The sequence below is a fragment of the Rhopilema esculentum genome, chromosome 14 (assembly GCF_057945365.1).
Source record: "Rhopilema esculentum isolate cy_ngs chromosome 14, ASM5794536v1, whole genome shotgun sequence".
NCBI lineage: Eukaryota > Metazoa > Cnidaria > Scyphozoa > Rhizostomeae > Rhizostomatidae > Rhopilema > Rhopilema esculentum.
The window spans coordinates 4,175,704-4,190,978 of NC_142828.1; the positions used below are offsets into that span (position 1 = coordinate 4,175,704).

General features: G+C 38.3%; 1 protein-coding gene across 1 annotated transcript in view; it reads left to right on the forward strand.

The window, feature by feature from the left end:
* Nucleotides 1–3,317: 3,317 nt before the first annotated feature.
* LOC135696201 (xanthine dehydrogenase) overlaps nt 3,318–15,275 on the forward strand; it is a 48,154-nt gene continuing 36,196 nt past the window's right edge. The window contains exon 1 of the mRNA XM_065215504.2: nt 3,318–5,209. Within this exon, the coding sequence (XP_065071576.2) occupies nt 5,158–5,209 (52 nt within the window). The 5' untranslated portion in view covers nt 3,318–5,157. The remainder of the gene's footprint in view (nt 5,210–15,275) is intronic.

Here is a 15,275-nt window from a genome sequence, read left to right on the forward strand (position 1 = left end):
GACCTGTGACCAGTGACCCATGACTCATGGCCTGATTGCGTGAAAATGAGTGCTGCAAGCGAATTTCGAATTGGAGTGCTTTCGTTTTTACAAGCAGAAAGTCTTGGTTTCCGGTACCAGACCAGGTTAATGTCTCCATTATTCAAAGATTCGAATGCTGATGGATCTGCCAACAAGAAATTACTAATACTAGATAGTTATTAAAAAAAATCAGGGAACTTCTAGGGGGCGTGATCGTGAAATTAAATTTCCAGTACCGAGAAAGCGTGATTTGCAATTATTTTACGCGTGATTGCATGATACCTGTGTAACGATCAGGGTTCTTGTTATGGCGGTGAATAGCCCGTTAACAACCAGCTCGTTGAATAAGTAACGCATAAAAGATACTACTTCTTTGTGTCATCTCTAATGCTTCAATATAAAGGCTCACTCATAACGTGATCAACACATATTAATAACCTGAAAATGGCTTTGAAAAAAGCAAACATTTTACGACATACTAAAAGCTTTTTCGTCTGACGACACTCCTCAGGGCATAAAACGTCAGAATAAGGTTCCGAAAGAACACGATGGTAAATATATACCCAGTTGTGGATCGAAATAGGCCAATCAGAGAAACGCAACCACAAGACCGGTATAGATGACCAATCAGTGCCGCGAGCCTAAGGAAAAATTACCAATGGAGTCCAAGAGAGAAAACGAACTTCTTCTGTCTACACAATGACGGCTTTTTCGTTTTTATGTAAATCGACTCCAAAACTGCTAGATGGAAGGACGACCGGGCTCTGCCAATTATTCGAAACATGTCGTCATTATAGAGTTTTGCACAATCTGGGTTGTCTAAAAGATGTTGACCGATGGCAGAATCACTTGTTTTAACAGTGTTTCTAGACCTACAAGATCGAGAAGGCTGTTCTCTTTGAGGGGCAGTTTTGTTACGTATGTTGGAAGGAACATGCTGTTTTACCCCCCAATCTTTGGGTTGTGCGCCCTACGTAGCCAAAATCACACTGGCACGTAAATTCATAAATGACGGAACTTTTTTGTTTGGTAGGAACGCAATCCTTTTGAATGGATGGAAGGGCTCTCCTAGTGCTGTAAACAATCCGATCCGAGGATTGACAGCAAAGACACATTTGGTTATGGCTTGCCTAATCTGACTCTCGAATCGCAAGGAAGTGTTACCAATCCATGGTAGTTTCAAATAAACTGGGCACTTTTGCGGACCAAACTTTTGAGCAGCCGAAAAACTTGCGATCTTCTCCTTAGTATAAGATAAAATGACGTCTTATGAATAGCCGTTGTCCAGGAAGATCGTTTGAGTTTTTCCAGTTCAGCGTGCAGTTTAGATTTCGAGCAGATAATATGTGCCCTATGTACTAATGTTTTGACAAGGTTGACTTTGCGTTGTTTTGGGCAAAATGAATTCCAGTGTATGTACTTTTGGGACTATAAACTCCCCAGTTGCTAATTCTAAAGATTTTTTGAAGTATCTAAAGATGAACGCTGAAAAATAACAAGACAAATTTGCTCTGCTATCTTGTTCATTGGTATCAACCATCGTGTTTACATCTTACGATGCATCTAAATTCACAATTAACGCGCTCTCTTTTAAATCTACAGTCCCTGGTTCTGAGTAACGCTACAAAAATTCTCCAATTTTAACTACCAATAAGAAGCAAGAATAACATGTGCAGTTCTACGTCAACTAAGCTAATTAACAGCAATTTTTATGTAGAAATAAAGCTGCATGCCTATAACACGTTGAACGCTTATAACTAAATTTACCTAAACATGTATCTGTAGCCAAGTTATGGAGTAAACAAGCAACGTTAAAGGTTCTACCGCGATCCTAACGAGTTCACCATGCGATCCATCTAAAGGCTGATTTCCACGAGGCGAAATTCGCTTCGAAATTGTCTTTGATTTCCACGAGACTGCGAATTCGCTGCGAAATTATATAATAATTTCCTCCAAAACTCAACTTTAAGGCGCCTATTTCAAGAACTGCACGCATGACGATCCCTAAACAAAACACGATCCCTAGGTAGAACAGCAACATCTTTATTTTATATATATTAAAGAAGTAATTGTAATAAAAGTAGTTTATTTTATTTGTATTAAAGCTGATAGGGAATTCGTGTGTAAAGATTTTTGAAATGAAATGACATGAAATGAATGACGAATGTTCCAAGTTGGTTTCCTTACAAATCAAGCAAATTTACCATGCTTTGACTGGTTATTAGGTGCTGCGAAATATTTCGCCGAGAAAAAGTAGAACTCTTTTCTACTTTCTTGCGAATTCGCTGCGAAATCAAAAATCAAAACTGCGCATGCCTTGATGCCTTCATCAGCGATTTCGCCGTGAATTCGCTGCGAAATTCGCCTCGTGGAAATCAGCATTAAGTGAACCGTAGGAAAAACAACTAATCACTACGCATTTCTGTATTTATAGCAAATAATTTACCAACTACGTGTAGCAATTATGGTTGGAAGAAAATACCCGAAAGCAATGGAAAAGTTCCGACATTTACTGACCGGTAAAAGTAGGTCTTATCCTATCATAAATTTATGTAGCACTTTTGAGTTGGCCAATTCCAACAAACGTTTTTGGAGTTTCCGCTCTAGTTTGGCCGTTTTGTCCTGTGTTTTGACATCACCCAATTTAGCAAATTTTTCTTTGTCGTGGAGAATTACCTCCATTTTATTGATGTGGTCCTTTTTGTTCAAAATTACCACTCCAGACCCTTTATCAGGTTTTTTAATAAAGATGTCATTGTTAGCCCGTAGAGATTTTAGTGCTTGGAAATGTTCTCTATGCAAAAGAAAATCAGAGTGGTCGATGGGAGAGCCACTATACGCATATGCCAAATCGCTTATGCCTGGTTCAAACGTCGCGCTTCTCATGTGCCGAACCTAACTCTGTTTGGAGCGACACTTGAGTATGTTTAGCGCGACTTCCGTTTCAAACGTCGAACTTAATTATGACGTGCCAAATGGGTTTAAGGATTGCTACATGAAGTATCTTGGTTAAGGCGCGCAATCTCAAATATTTGTTTGAAACACATGCGCCCTCCAAGAAAGAAATGAATTCTGGGAAGGAAAATGAATTGAATATAATTATGCATTGAGTTCGGTACATGACAAGTTCGACGCCTGAAACCGTGCCGTGCTGGAGTCGTGCAGCTCGGCAAGCTCTGCCGATCCCAACTAGTCTGCCGCTCCTAACTCAATCTGCCGTACCAAATTGATTCAAACGTCGCGCCCCTCATGTACTTAATCCTCGAGTTAGGCTCGGCACATGAGAAGCGCGACGTTTGAACCAGGCCTAAGTCGTGCTCGTAATTTGTTAAACTCCAAAGGGTTCGAAATCTCGTGCCTGGCAAGTAGAGCGTGTAAAATTTCAAATTCAGCAAAGAGTTCCTCTATGTTGATTGTTCGAGGTGGGATACAAAATTCAAGTCCATAACCTAAAGCAAATGTTTCAGTATCAGAGAGAGAATAATCGAAAAAATTGGAAATATGTTTTTTGGTATCGCTCAACATGCCACCGAAACATTTCCTTACTAGCATGCCAATATTCCTATTGTATTTTTCTGTAGTATGTTTTAGTGTCCGCTGGTCAATTTTAGAAATGTAGCGGCAAAGTCGAAAATTGTCAAGGAATGAAAGAAATGGACGCGTTTTAGACCATTGGCTTATATACAGGCATTTTAAGTTCAGAACATTGGTTTTTCTTTTCTGAATCTCATCTTGGAGAAAAGCGCGCTCAATGGTTGGACTTTGTCTAACAACAGACTTGGAAATACGAGCGGTGATAAATTTTGGCACAACTAATAACCTAATGACATAAACGGAAGCTAATTAACAGGACAATACGAGCGTCACACTACATGTTGAAAGACAAACACATTGCCATAAAAAGTCGTTCACTACCCTAAACACGCGATGGGAACATTTAAAATCCAATCCTGGTACACCTGGTACACCTGGTTCCATTCTATTTCTTAAACTAATGTCGAAGGCACGTTAAAGAGCAGAATTCACTAAATTTGATTTTAACAACGACCCGTGTGGTTCTTGGTATAAATTAACGAAATTAGATAGTTTCAAAACTACAAATGCAACATATTACAACAGCATTATGAAGAAATTGAAAAGTTGTGTCAAATTCCTGTGAAAATGTTGCATTGTGATTTGATATTGTAAACGAGGCTGTAAGAGAAAAAGGAGATTAAGACGTAACGGATGATAGTTAGAGTGATTCAGAGTAAAGTTGAGTAGAAGAAAAGGTGTTTGAGAAATTGAAGGGAATATTGAGAAGAATTCACGAGATTTTGTGTGTGTTATTTTTGCCAAGTCGGACACTCCGTTACATTCCAAATAAGACACTGGCAAAGGCTTCATTTTCTTTTATAGGATTAGAATCAATAGATTCCTTCCTTTTTATGGTTCCTCTGACTGAGAAAAAAAACAACCCTATTTTCAAGATTTTATGTCCCACAATTCTAGATTTCAGACCATTTCTCAGAGTTTTTCGGAACTCACACGATATACGTTCGACCAACTAACTGAGCCCGCCGGGATCTGAAGGTACGATCCATGTTTCTCCTGCATCGGTCGTCATTTTGTCCACGATGTGCCTCCATATCTGGGACCCCGTGTAATTGCGAAGGAGCACAGTTAGCGTGATCTCTTTGCTACGGACATAAGGATGTTGTAGGAAGGGGGCGTGGCTGAATCAGGATTGAAGTTGACCTCTTTTACCACGGTTCCTTGAAGTTACGATAAAAAATTAACACAAGATTTTTGTATAAGCGCGACATTTTTGTAAATAAGCCCATAAACAGTCTTCCTAGAAATATAAATATTCTCAAAACCAGAGTGCCCTTATCAACGCCACGGTAAAAAAATATTTTAAAAATCTCAAAACCCGTGTACAAAACCCGAGCCCTTATGCGGAATCGTCTTTTTGGCCTTTTACCGCATGAGTGATTTTGCCTCACTCGATAACAATAGAGTTAGACATCTAGCGACTTCGTTGCTTATATATCATTTGATCGTTGTGCTTGTCCAGCGATCACTGTAGGTTGGTGGAGCGTTAGCGGCGGTCCTTGGTTTAAGATTCGACACTGTCGTTGTAGAAGCGTTTAAGTGATGCACCGTGGAATGGAAGGAGTTGACTCAAACCTCGTCTTCTTTGTGAACGGTACGTTGTGTTTATTGCTCTCTGCGTATAAATATTGCACTCTTGCACCAACAGTGGCGGACTGGCAGGGATGCTAAGTTGCGATCGCAACCCGGCCCTTCTCAACTTCATAATAACCGGGCCCTCCGTAGATAAATTCGAGAAAATAACTCAGATTGAATACAAGTCACAGAAATGAAGATAAAATCCTTAGAAAGAAAACATTTCAGTATTGCTTACCAAGGGCGTTGTGGCTAGGCGGGACACGGGGAAATTTCGGTGGCCCTCTTTCGAGTGAGTTTGTAAAACCCAGGAAAATATCTAATATGAACAAAATATTTGGTGAGAAAACGCCGCACTTACATGAATGTATACTCAAGTTCACAGTTCACAATTAGAGGAGGTCAACATTTACAAACAGGCAACTGTGAAAGAGATGCGTGGAATATGAACAGGGCTTCCGAGAGAGGGACAAGGAGGGGCAAACTGTCCCAGGGCCTCAAGGTCCAGGGCTCCTCTTAAAGCAAGAAATTCCAAATTAGAAACTGAATTTTAACGAAACGCAACAAAGTATGCCTAAAATTTTGCAAAACGAGGTAAACGACTGTAAAAAGCATTCTGAATCGTGTTTCAAGCTAAAATTTTATGTCTTCTGTTGTCTGTCTGCATGTATGTCTTCTGTTGCATTTTTGTTAGTATCGACTGTGCACTACAGCATTGGATTTGTTCCTCATTTTTCTATGGTTATCTATCTATGGTTAGAGAAAAGGGGCTACACCCCAACAAATATGTAATAGGGTTATTTTTGTCAAAACGAATACATCCACCCTATGTTTCAAACGTCCATCTTTCGATCATGTGATCTTTCCGCGAAAGGTTATAAACTTCACAATGTTTCTCTACGGTTGACCCGTAACGTCGATATGTCTCTTTATAACAGGCACAGTCTTTGAATGGGAATTAATCAGTTAATTCGAGTTAATACCCGCGGGGAAGGCACACATCCTCTCTCAATGGGCATGTCAGTATGCACGTTCATCCTTTCAAGGCTGTCAATTACAGTTAGCAACCTATTATTATGCAAATTACATCATGGTGCCATTGCAAGGCAGTGCCCTAGCATATCCACTGCGTTCAAAGCAGTGGCGTAGCTAGCGGTCATGCTTGTCATGCCGGGCATGACCATCTATTTCCAGGGATAACATTTTTCAAAAAATTATATTTTCGTAAGAATAAAGTCGTATTCTCCTGATGAAATAGCCAGTGGTGGCGCTAGGTTTCCTCCGACAAAGGGGCTAGCACTTCCGACGGAGGGGCTAATTTTTTTAGAGAACGATAGGGCTAGGGGGCGACAAGGAATTGTAAGGGTACTGGAGACCGAAGGCGAGCGTTGCGAGCCGAAAATTCGGGGGGTCCGGGGGTACTCCCCCGGGAAAATTTTGGTGGCTACACCCATTAGATTGGCTAAAAATGCTATCAAAATGGTGTAATCGTGTTTTTTACTACGTTTTTTGACATATTACTAAGGGCACGTTTTCCCTTAAAAATAGTAAAAAATAAGAAATTTGGAAACTATTAGTACTCTGGGCTTGAGTCAAGTTTCTTATAAATAAAAAAACGTGTACGTAGAAGCAAAACACTACAAATATGTATGGTTGGGATGGGGTAAAATGGCTTAGCTACTACGTAAATGAGTTTGATTGTTTTTATGGCTGAAGCCCTTTGCTAAGTGTTTTTCCTCGTATTAAAAGGACTTAAATATTAAAACGTATAACATACCACGTTCGATTTGCTCTTCGTCTTGAATTTTCGAAATTTCAACTTCTTGTTCTTCGGGGTCTTCTGTTGTTCTTTCAGTTTCAAAATCATTAACCTTTCGTTTCTTTGGAAAAGTACCGCCTTTTGATTGAAAAAATGTTTTTATTTTTCTCTGCTGCGAGTCCGTTTCAACTATTGCCGTCGTAGGAGCAGTCCTTCCCATTGCAGCCAAATCTTTGTGCTTGGACTTCGTGTGGCGGGCAGCGTAATCATTGTTAAATACGTCATTACATATACTACATCTAACACTGAAACGGGTAACATTTGTTGCCATATCGCTATCGCACAAAAATATTCCGATGTTGTAGGTTGGTTATAGCAAGCAAGATTTGGACGAACTGCACTATCCATAACATAAGATCAAATTTAACAGCATGCGGAAAACACCTGGTACTGAACATCTAAACAACCAATTCAAACTTCTTATAACAGATTATTATTTACCATGAAATTGATGTGTCGATGAGTTGTTTTGGGATGAGCTTCCTGAATTCTGATAACAGTCCTTTTAGAAATTTCTATTTCCGCCAAAACTTAAAAAATTCGCTCCGACAAAAAAAATTCAAGCATAATTTATCTTCCGACGGAGGGGCTAGCCTCCTCCGACGGGGGGGCTGTAGCCCCCCCTGCCCCCCCTCTGGCGCCACCACTGGAAATAGCTCATTCCATTCGCCTTTGGAGCCCTATGGTTCCACGCAAGAATATGGAGCCCTCCGAAGGCGCTCTTCTATTGTCGGGCATGACTAAAACAGAGGGTTTCCAATTTAGTCATGCCCATAACTATGAGCATGACCAAACCCTGTGTTCTAGTCATGCCCATAACGCTGGTTCCCTATGTTTGGTCATGCCTAACAATAGGAGTGACGCAGGAGAGAACAAAGGCTAGTCATGCCATTTCGAGAGGGCATGACCATCATTATAATCATCAGAACCGTCCTGTGTTATTTCATGAACGCCAATGCGAGGCATCGATGGCGGTGCTGCTATTTCTAGATCCACGAGCTGGGAGGTAATTCTCTGTAAGTAAAATGCAAGGAATAGCTTATTGCCAAGCAGCCACGACTCATGTTAATCTCCAGAACATTTTATCGCAATGACAGGGTTTTTCAGCCCTAATGGTGTTGCACTATGTGGAGAAGTGACAGGCACGAAAGGCCATTTTTGGACATAAAATCAGCGAGCAGCATCATTTTATGCAACCAAACCAAACTCTCAGCCTTTTCAGTAATAAATTGTTACTAGTTGAACATTTGCAGAGAATCTTCTTGATTTAATGAATGCCAAATCTTGGTGCTGTTCACTGGAGATGGATGGAGGAGATAGCAGTGTTATTTTCCAAACCAACAGATTTGAGAGCTTAAACTTTCCAGACATTTTGCAGCATATTCAGAAACTGTTAAGCCCTTTAAAAGCATTGTTACCATATTATGATTAGGACAATAAGATTTTAGTTAATGGATAGGGAATGCCAGAACTTGCTTAAAGTTATTCTTCAATTTTTTTGTTTATTATCACATGCAATAACACTGTTTTTACACACAATTAAAGTCAAACTCAAGCTCTACTGACTTCACTTGTAGTTGAAAGTACCTTTTTACTACTTATAGCTGTTGAAATAAAATGACCAGAGACATGTCAAGCATGTTACTGATCTTTTTAGTTAAACAGTTTTATTTCATTATTACAACTTTTGATGTATTTGAAAATTTACAAGATCAAATTATTTCATTTACAACCCTTGTTTGCTAGATTTAGTAAGGACAATCCAGTCATGTGGATATTTACCACAAGTATATGTGGAAACATCAATGTTTCTGTTAAGCTGAACTTATTTTGCAAGGTATTTTTCTATTAAGTCTAACTTTGGAGAAAAAAATTTGCAACTAGGCCTATCCATTATTTTAGCTTCCTATATTTCATATCAATATTTACATTGCATATTCATTTGCCCATTTGTTTTATTCATCTATCAGTTCTATTGGGGTTGTTAGTTGATCGTGATGGCTTTAAAATACCTTCAATAGATTGATATTAAGACTATTTGTGGAAAAGATGACCAAAAAGCTCCCATTCAGTTTCATGTGATTTATTGTTTCATTTACAAATTTTAGCTTATCTCTAAAATTTACAAATGTATTTCAGCCTACAAATTGAAAGAAACTAGGAGAACAAAACAATTTTTGATTTAAGCTAAGTTTATCTACTATACTAAACTAGTGTTTTTTAATATCTTTTGTACAGTTCTGTTTGGAAATTGTCAGAACTCTGTCTGTATAAAGTACCAACAAACCAAAACAGTATCACAGCTATAAGATATAGGTCATTTCATTGTGTAACAAAATGATTGCTATGAAATAAGAAAAGCTCATCCCAAAAGTTAATCAAAATTTTTTTATAAGTCACAAGCCTTAAATTAAAATTTCCAAAAGGAATTCATCAACTAAAAAATTGGGCGTGGTAAAATCTGGCCACACCCATATTTTTTCAAATTTGAGGAGAGGGCATGACCACTGCTATTTGGCTAGCTACGCCACTGGTTCAAAGGACATTGTTTCGCCGTCAAATGGCCGGTCGTTGTCTTGTGAGGTGAAAGGTGAAAGTTCATGATCTTGACCCTGGCTCTTAACCCTCTCCATTGGCAACGCATGGCATGAAAATCTTGGCTATTGGCCTCTTCGACATGGCAGAGTCATCCTATTCCAAGCCACCTTATTGCAGTTCCGTTCTAGCGCTGCCGTGGCTGCTGTCAACTGTTCTACAGAGCCCCTTCTATCCTGCAGCTCGTGTCTACCACGCCCTCCAGGGGAAAGGTTGTGGCTACCTTTATTTTCTACACTGGCTGTAGCATGGTTTGTAGGTTTTTTGCTTTTATCTGTCGATCCACTATTTTTCTGCCGATTGCTATCAAATCCTGGCGCCTTTGTATCTCAAAGTTTTTCGATGCAAAAAGGGGAAACTCGGCAAAGTGGCATGCCTGCTCGCTCTAACATGATAGCATTCCTCCCGAGTACACGTTTCTGGCTAGCTCTCTAGGTAGAGGAACATTCCTAGCGATCTTTTCGCTCAAATACTGATCCAACTGAAAGCTATCGCATAAGACAACTTTACCCAGATATCACCTTCTGCATTTTGTGAGCAAAGCTCGATTATCATATCTTTCAATTTGGAAATTGGCACCAATTACAGTTGTACAACATGACCAATTAAGGCTGCAATGCCCAACTGAAATGTTAGATTCTCAACAACCTTTGGTGCTGCTGTCCAGTATGAATTGTGTTTAAAACAGAAATGTGTTGTATTGTTTTATCCAAACGTGCTAAATCAATGCAGAATCGGTTTGCTGTATCAATATGTTTAAGATATAATGCAATTTGCTAATGTGTGGCAAATTTACTTGTTAAATACAAAATGGTTTGCTGTGGTTTAATTTACAAATCCGCATGGTAAGTGCAAGATAGTTTGCTGTGGTTATGCAGTCCCACTTGGTAAGTCAGGGTAGTTTATGCTGTGATTATGCAAACTCATTTAAGAAAATGCAACATTAGTTGCTGTGTTATGCAAATTCACCTACAAGCGTTTTGGCATGTGCAAAACAGTTCGCCTGCTTGGTGCGGAATAGTTCGCTTTGAGTTAGCGAACAAGTGACTTGCGTTGGTTATGCAAATTTACATGGTGCGCTCTGAAGTAGCTTGCTGTGGCCATGCAGATTTATTTGATAGATGCAGGTAATTTGCGGTGGTTATGCAACTGTATGGGGGTATACTCAAAAGGTGTTCGCCATGGTTGTTGTGCCAACTTATTTGATAAACGCAGGTGATTTGCCTCAGTTATGCAAATGTTCCAGGGTATATGCAAAAAGTAATTCGCTGACTTTATGCAATCTTCCTTTATAAAAGCAAAATGTTTGGCAGTGTTTATGCAAATTCACGATGTTTGCTTTTGTTATGTAAACTTATTTGATAAAAACAACATCAGTTGCCATGTTATTCAAATCAACATGGTACATGCAAAATTGTTTGCTGCAATTATGAAAGGCTACTTGGTAAATGCAAAGTTGCTTGCTGTGGTTATTCAAATTTACATTACAGTTTACTGTGGTTATAAAAATTCACATGGTATATGCATAATCATTTGCTTTAATTATGCAATGTTGCTTCATAACTGCAAGATGATCGGCAGGGTTTATGCAATCTTCCAACCTAAATGCAAAATTGTTGGCGGTATATATGCAAATTCACCTTGTTTATGCAAAATGATTTGAGTTAATTATGCAAACTTCTTCGAAACATGGATGCAATTTACTGTTTCTAGTTTGCAGTGGTTATGCAAACTTCTTTGATAAATGCAAGTGATTTGCCATGGTTATGCAGATCTACATGGTATATGCAACATGATTTGCTTTAATTATGCACTCTAACTTTTTAAATGCAAAATGATTGGCAGTGTTGATGCAAATGCACCTGGTTTACGCAACACGATTTGCTTGAATTATGCAAACTGACTTAATAAGGGCAAGTGATTTGCTGTGGTTATGCAAATTCTCATTTGGTATGCAAAGTAGTTTGCTGTGGTTATTCATACTGGTTTGATAATGCACGTTATTTGCTGTGGCTATGTTATTCACATGGTATATAGGACAGGATCCAGAATTTAGCAACTGTAGCTCGAGCTATAGTTGGATTTGTCAAACTTAAGTTTCCTTGCAGTCCCTAAAAATGTGTTTATCCCTGCAAGTGTTTATTCTTTCTTTGCTATCAAGCATATTCATTTTTGAAAATATTGTACCCTGTCAACAAATGCAATTTACAACCACCAAACGCTGGCAATGTTTCATAACAATGTCTCATAACAATGAAATATTTCAAATGATGCTCAGATTAAGATATAGCTAAAACACTAAACACAGAATGGTCTAATGTTAGAAATTTTGATGAATCAAAAGTTCTTTTCTATGTTGATGGTAACCAATCAGAATTGAGCTGTAGTGGATATCTGGAGCTTTAGTCGGTCTAGAGAACTTGCTCTGGTAAAGGCATCAAAGACAATGTAACCTTTACTACAATTTTGGCGCAAGCTATAGTGTAGCCAAAGTCAGGCTTGAGAATGCCCGTTTAACCGATAGAATATGAGAACCTACCGTATTTTATCACTCTGTCCCTTATAAAGCAGCATTGGACTATATACTGTTTTTTTTCACAATCTATGCCCTCTGTAATGTACCTTCAAAGGCTAAGATCTACTAGGAAATAGGAAAAAGAAGTTCGGTGGAATATTTATGGATTTAAAGCCACTATGAACAAATATAGTTGCAGCATTTGCCCATATAGCGGGCATGTACCCCAAATGAAAAAGTGGTGGCCCCAACCCCAAAGTTTTGGGCTAAAGTTATAAAAAAAAAAAAAAAAAAAATTTTTCTTGGCTCTGCCCGGGAATATGCAAAGTAGTTTTGCTGTGGCTATGCAAACTTACTTAATAATGGCAAGTGATTTTCTGGGGCAATGCAAATTCATTAGGTATGTGCAAAGTAGTTTACTGTGGTTATGCAAACTTACTTAATAATGGCAAGTGACTTGCTGTGGTTACGCAAATTCACAAGGTATATGCAAAGAAGTTTACTGTGGTTATGCAAACTTACTTAATAATGGCAAGTGATTTTCTGGGGCAATGCAAATTCATTAGGTATATGCAAAGTAGTTTACTGTGGTTATGCAAACTTACTTAATAATGGCAAGTGACTTGCTGTGGTTACGCAAATTCACAAGGTATATGCAAAGAAGTTTACTGTGGTTATGCAAACTTACTTAATAATGGCAAGTGATTTTCTGGGGCAATGCAAATTCATTAGGTATATGCAAAGTAGTTTACTGTGGTTATGCAAACTTACTTAATAATGGCAAGTGACTTGCTGTGGTTACGCAAATTCACAAGGTATATGCAAAGAAGTTTACTGTGGTTATGCAAACTTACTTAATAATGGCAAGTGATTTTCTGGGGCAATGCAAATTCATTAGGTATATGCAAAGTAGTTTACTGTGGTTATGCAAACTTACTTAATAATGGCAAGTGATTTGCTATGGCAATGCAAATTCACAAGGTATATGCACAGTAGTTTACTGTGGTTATGCAAACTTACTTAATAATGGCAAGTGATTTTCTGGGGCAATGCAAATTCACAAGGTATATGCACAGTAGTTTACTGTGGTTATGCAAACTTACTTAATAATGGCAAGTGATTTGCTGTGGCAATGCAAATTCACAAGGTATATGCAAAGTGGTTTGCTGTGGTTATGCAAACTTATTTAATAATGGCAAGTAACTTACTGTGGTTGTGCAAATTCACAAAGTATATGCACAGTAGTTTACTGTGGTTAGGCAAACTTACTTAATAATGGCAAGTGACTTGCTGTGGTTATGCAAATTCACAAGGTATATGCAAAGAAGTTTACTGTGGTTATGCAAACTTACTTAATAATGGCAAGCGATTTGCTGTGGCAATGCAAATTCACAAGGTATATGCAAAGTAGTTTGCTGTGGCTATGCAAACTTACTTAATAATGGCAAGTGATTTGTTGTGGCAATGCAAATCCACAAGGTATATGCAAAGTAGTTTGCTGTTGCTATGCAAACTTACTTAATAATGGCAAGTGACTTGCTGTGGTTACGCAAATTCACAAGGTATATGCAAGGTAGTTTACTGTGGTTAGGCAAACTTACTTAATAATGGCAAGTGACTTGCTGTGGTTACGCAAATTCACAAGGTATATGCAAAGTAGTTTGCTGTGGCTATGCAAACTTACTTAATAATGGCAAGTGATTTGCTGTGGCAATGCAAATTCACAAGGTATATGCAAAGTAGTTTACTGTTGCTATGCAAACTTACTTAATAATGGCAAGTGATTTGCTGTGGCAATGCAAATTCACAAGGTATATGCAAAGTAGTTTACTGTTGCTATGCAAACTTACTTAATAATGGCAAGTGATTTGCTGTGGCAATGCAAATTCACAAGGTATATGCACAGTAGTTTACTGTGGTTATGCAAACTTACTTAATAATGGCAAGTGATTTGCTGTGGCAATGCAAATTCACAAGGTATATGCAAAGTAGTTTGCTGTTGCTATGCAAACTTACTTAATAATGGCAAGTGATTTGCTGTGGCAATGCAAATTCACAAGGTATATGCAAAGTAGTTTGCTGTTGCTATGCAAACTTACTTAATAATGGCAAGTGATTTGCTGTGGCAATGCAAATTCACAAGGTATATGCACAGTAGTTTACTGTGGTTATGCAAACTTACTTAATAATGGCAAGTGATTTGCTGTGGCAATGCAAATTCACAAGGTATATGCAAAGTAGTTTGCTGTTGCTATGCAAACTTACTTAATAATGGCAAGTGATTTGCTGTGGCAATGCAAATTCACAAGATATATGCAAAGTAGTTTGCTGTTGCTATGCAAACTTACTTAATAATGGCAAGTGATTTGCTGTGGCAATGCAAATTCACAAGGTATATGCACAGTAGTTTACTGTGGTTATGCAAACTTACTTAATAATGGCAAGTGATTTGCTGTGGCAATGCAAATTCACAAGGTATATGCAAAGTAGTTTGCTGTTGCTATGCAAACTTACTTAATAATGGCAAGTGATTTGCTGTGGCAATGCAAATTCACAAGGTATATGCAAAGTAGTTTGCTGTTGCTATGCAAACTTACTTAATAATGGCAAGTGATTTGCTGTGGCAATGCAAATTCACAAGGTATATGCACAGTAGTTTACTGTGGTTATGCAAACTTACTTAATAATTGCAAGTGATTTGCTGTGGCAATGCAAATTCGCAAGGTATATGCAAAGTAGTTTGCTGTTGCTATGCAAACTTACTTAATAATGGCAAGTGATTTGCTGTGGCAATGCAAATTCACAAGGTATATGCAAAGTAGTTTGCTGTTGCTATGCAAACTTACTTAATAATGGCAAGTGATTTGCTGTGGCAATGCAAATTCACAAGGTATATGCAAAGTAGTTTACTGTTGCTATGCAAACTTACTTAATAATGGCAAGTGATTTGCTGTGGCAATGCAAATTCACAAGGTATATGCACAGTAGTTTACTGTGGTTATGCAAACTTACTTAATAATGGCAAGTGATTTGCTGTGGCAATGCAAATTCACAAGGTATATGCAAAGTAGTTTGCTGTTGCTATGCAAACTTACTTAATAATGGCAAGTGATTTGCTGTGGCAATGCAAATTCACAAGGTATATGCACAGTAGTT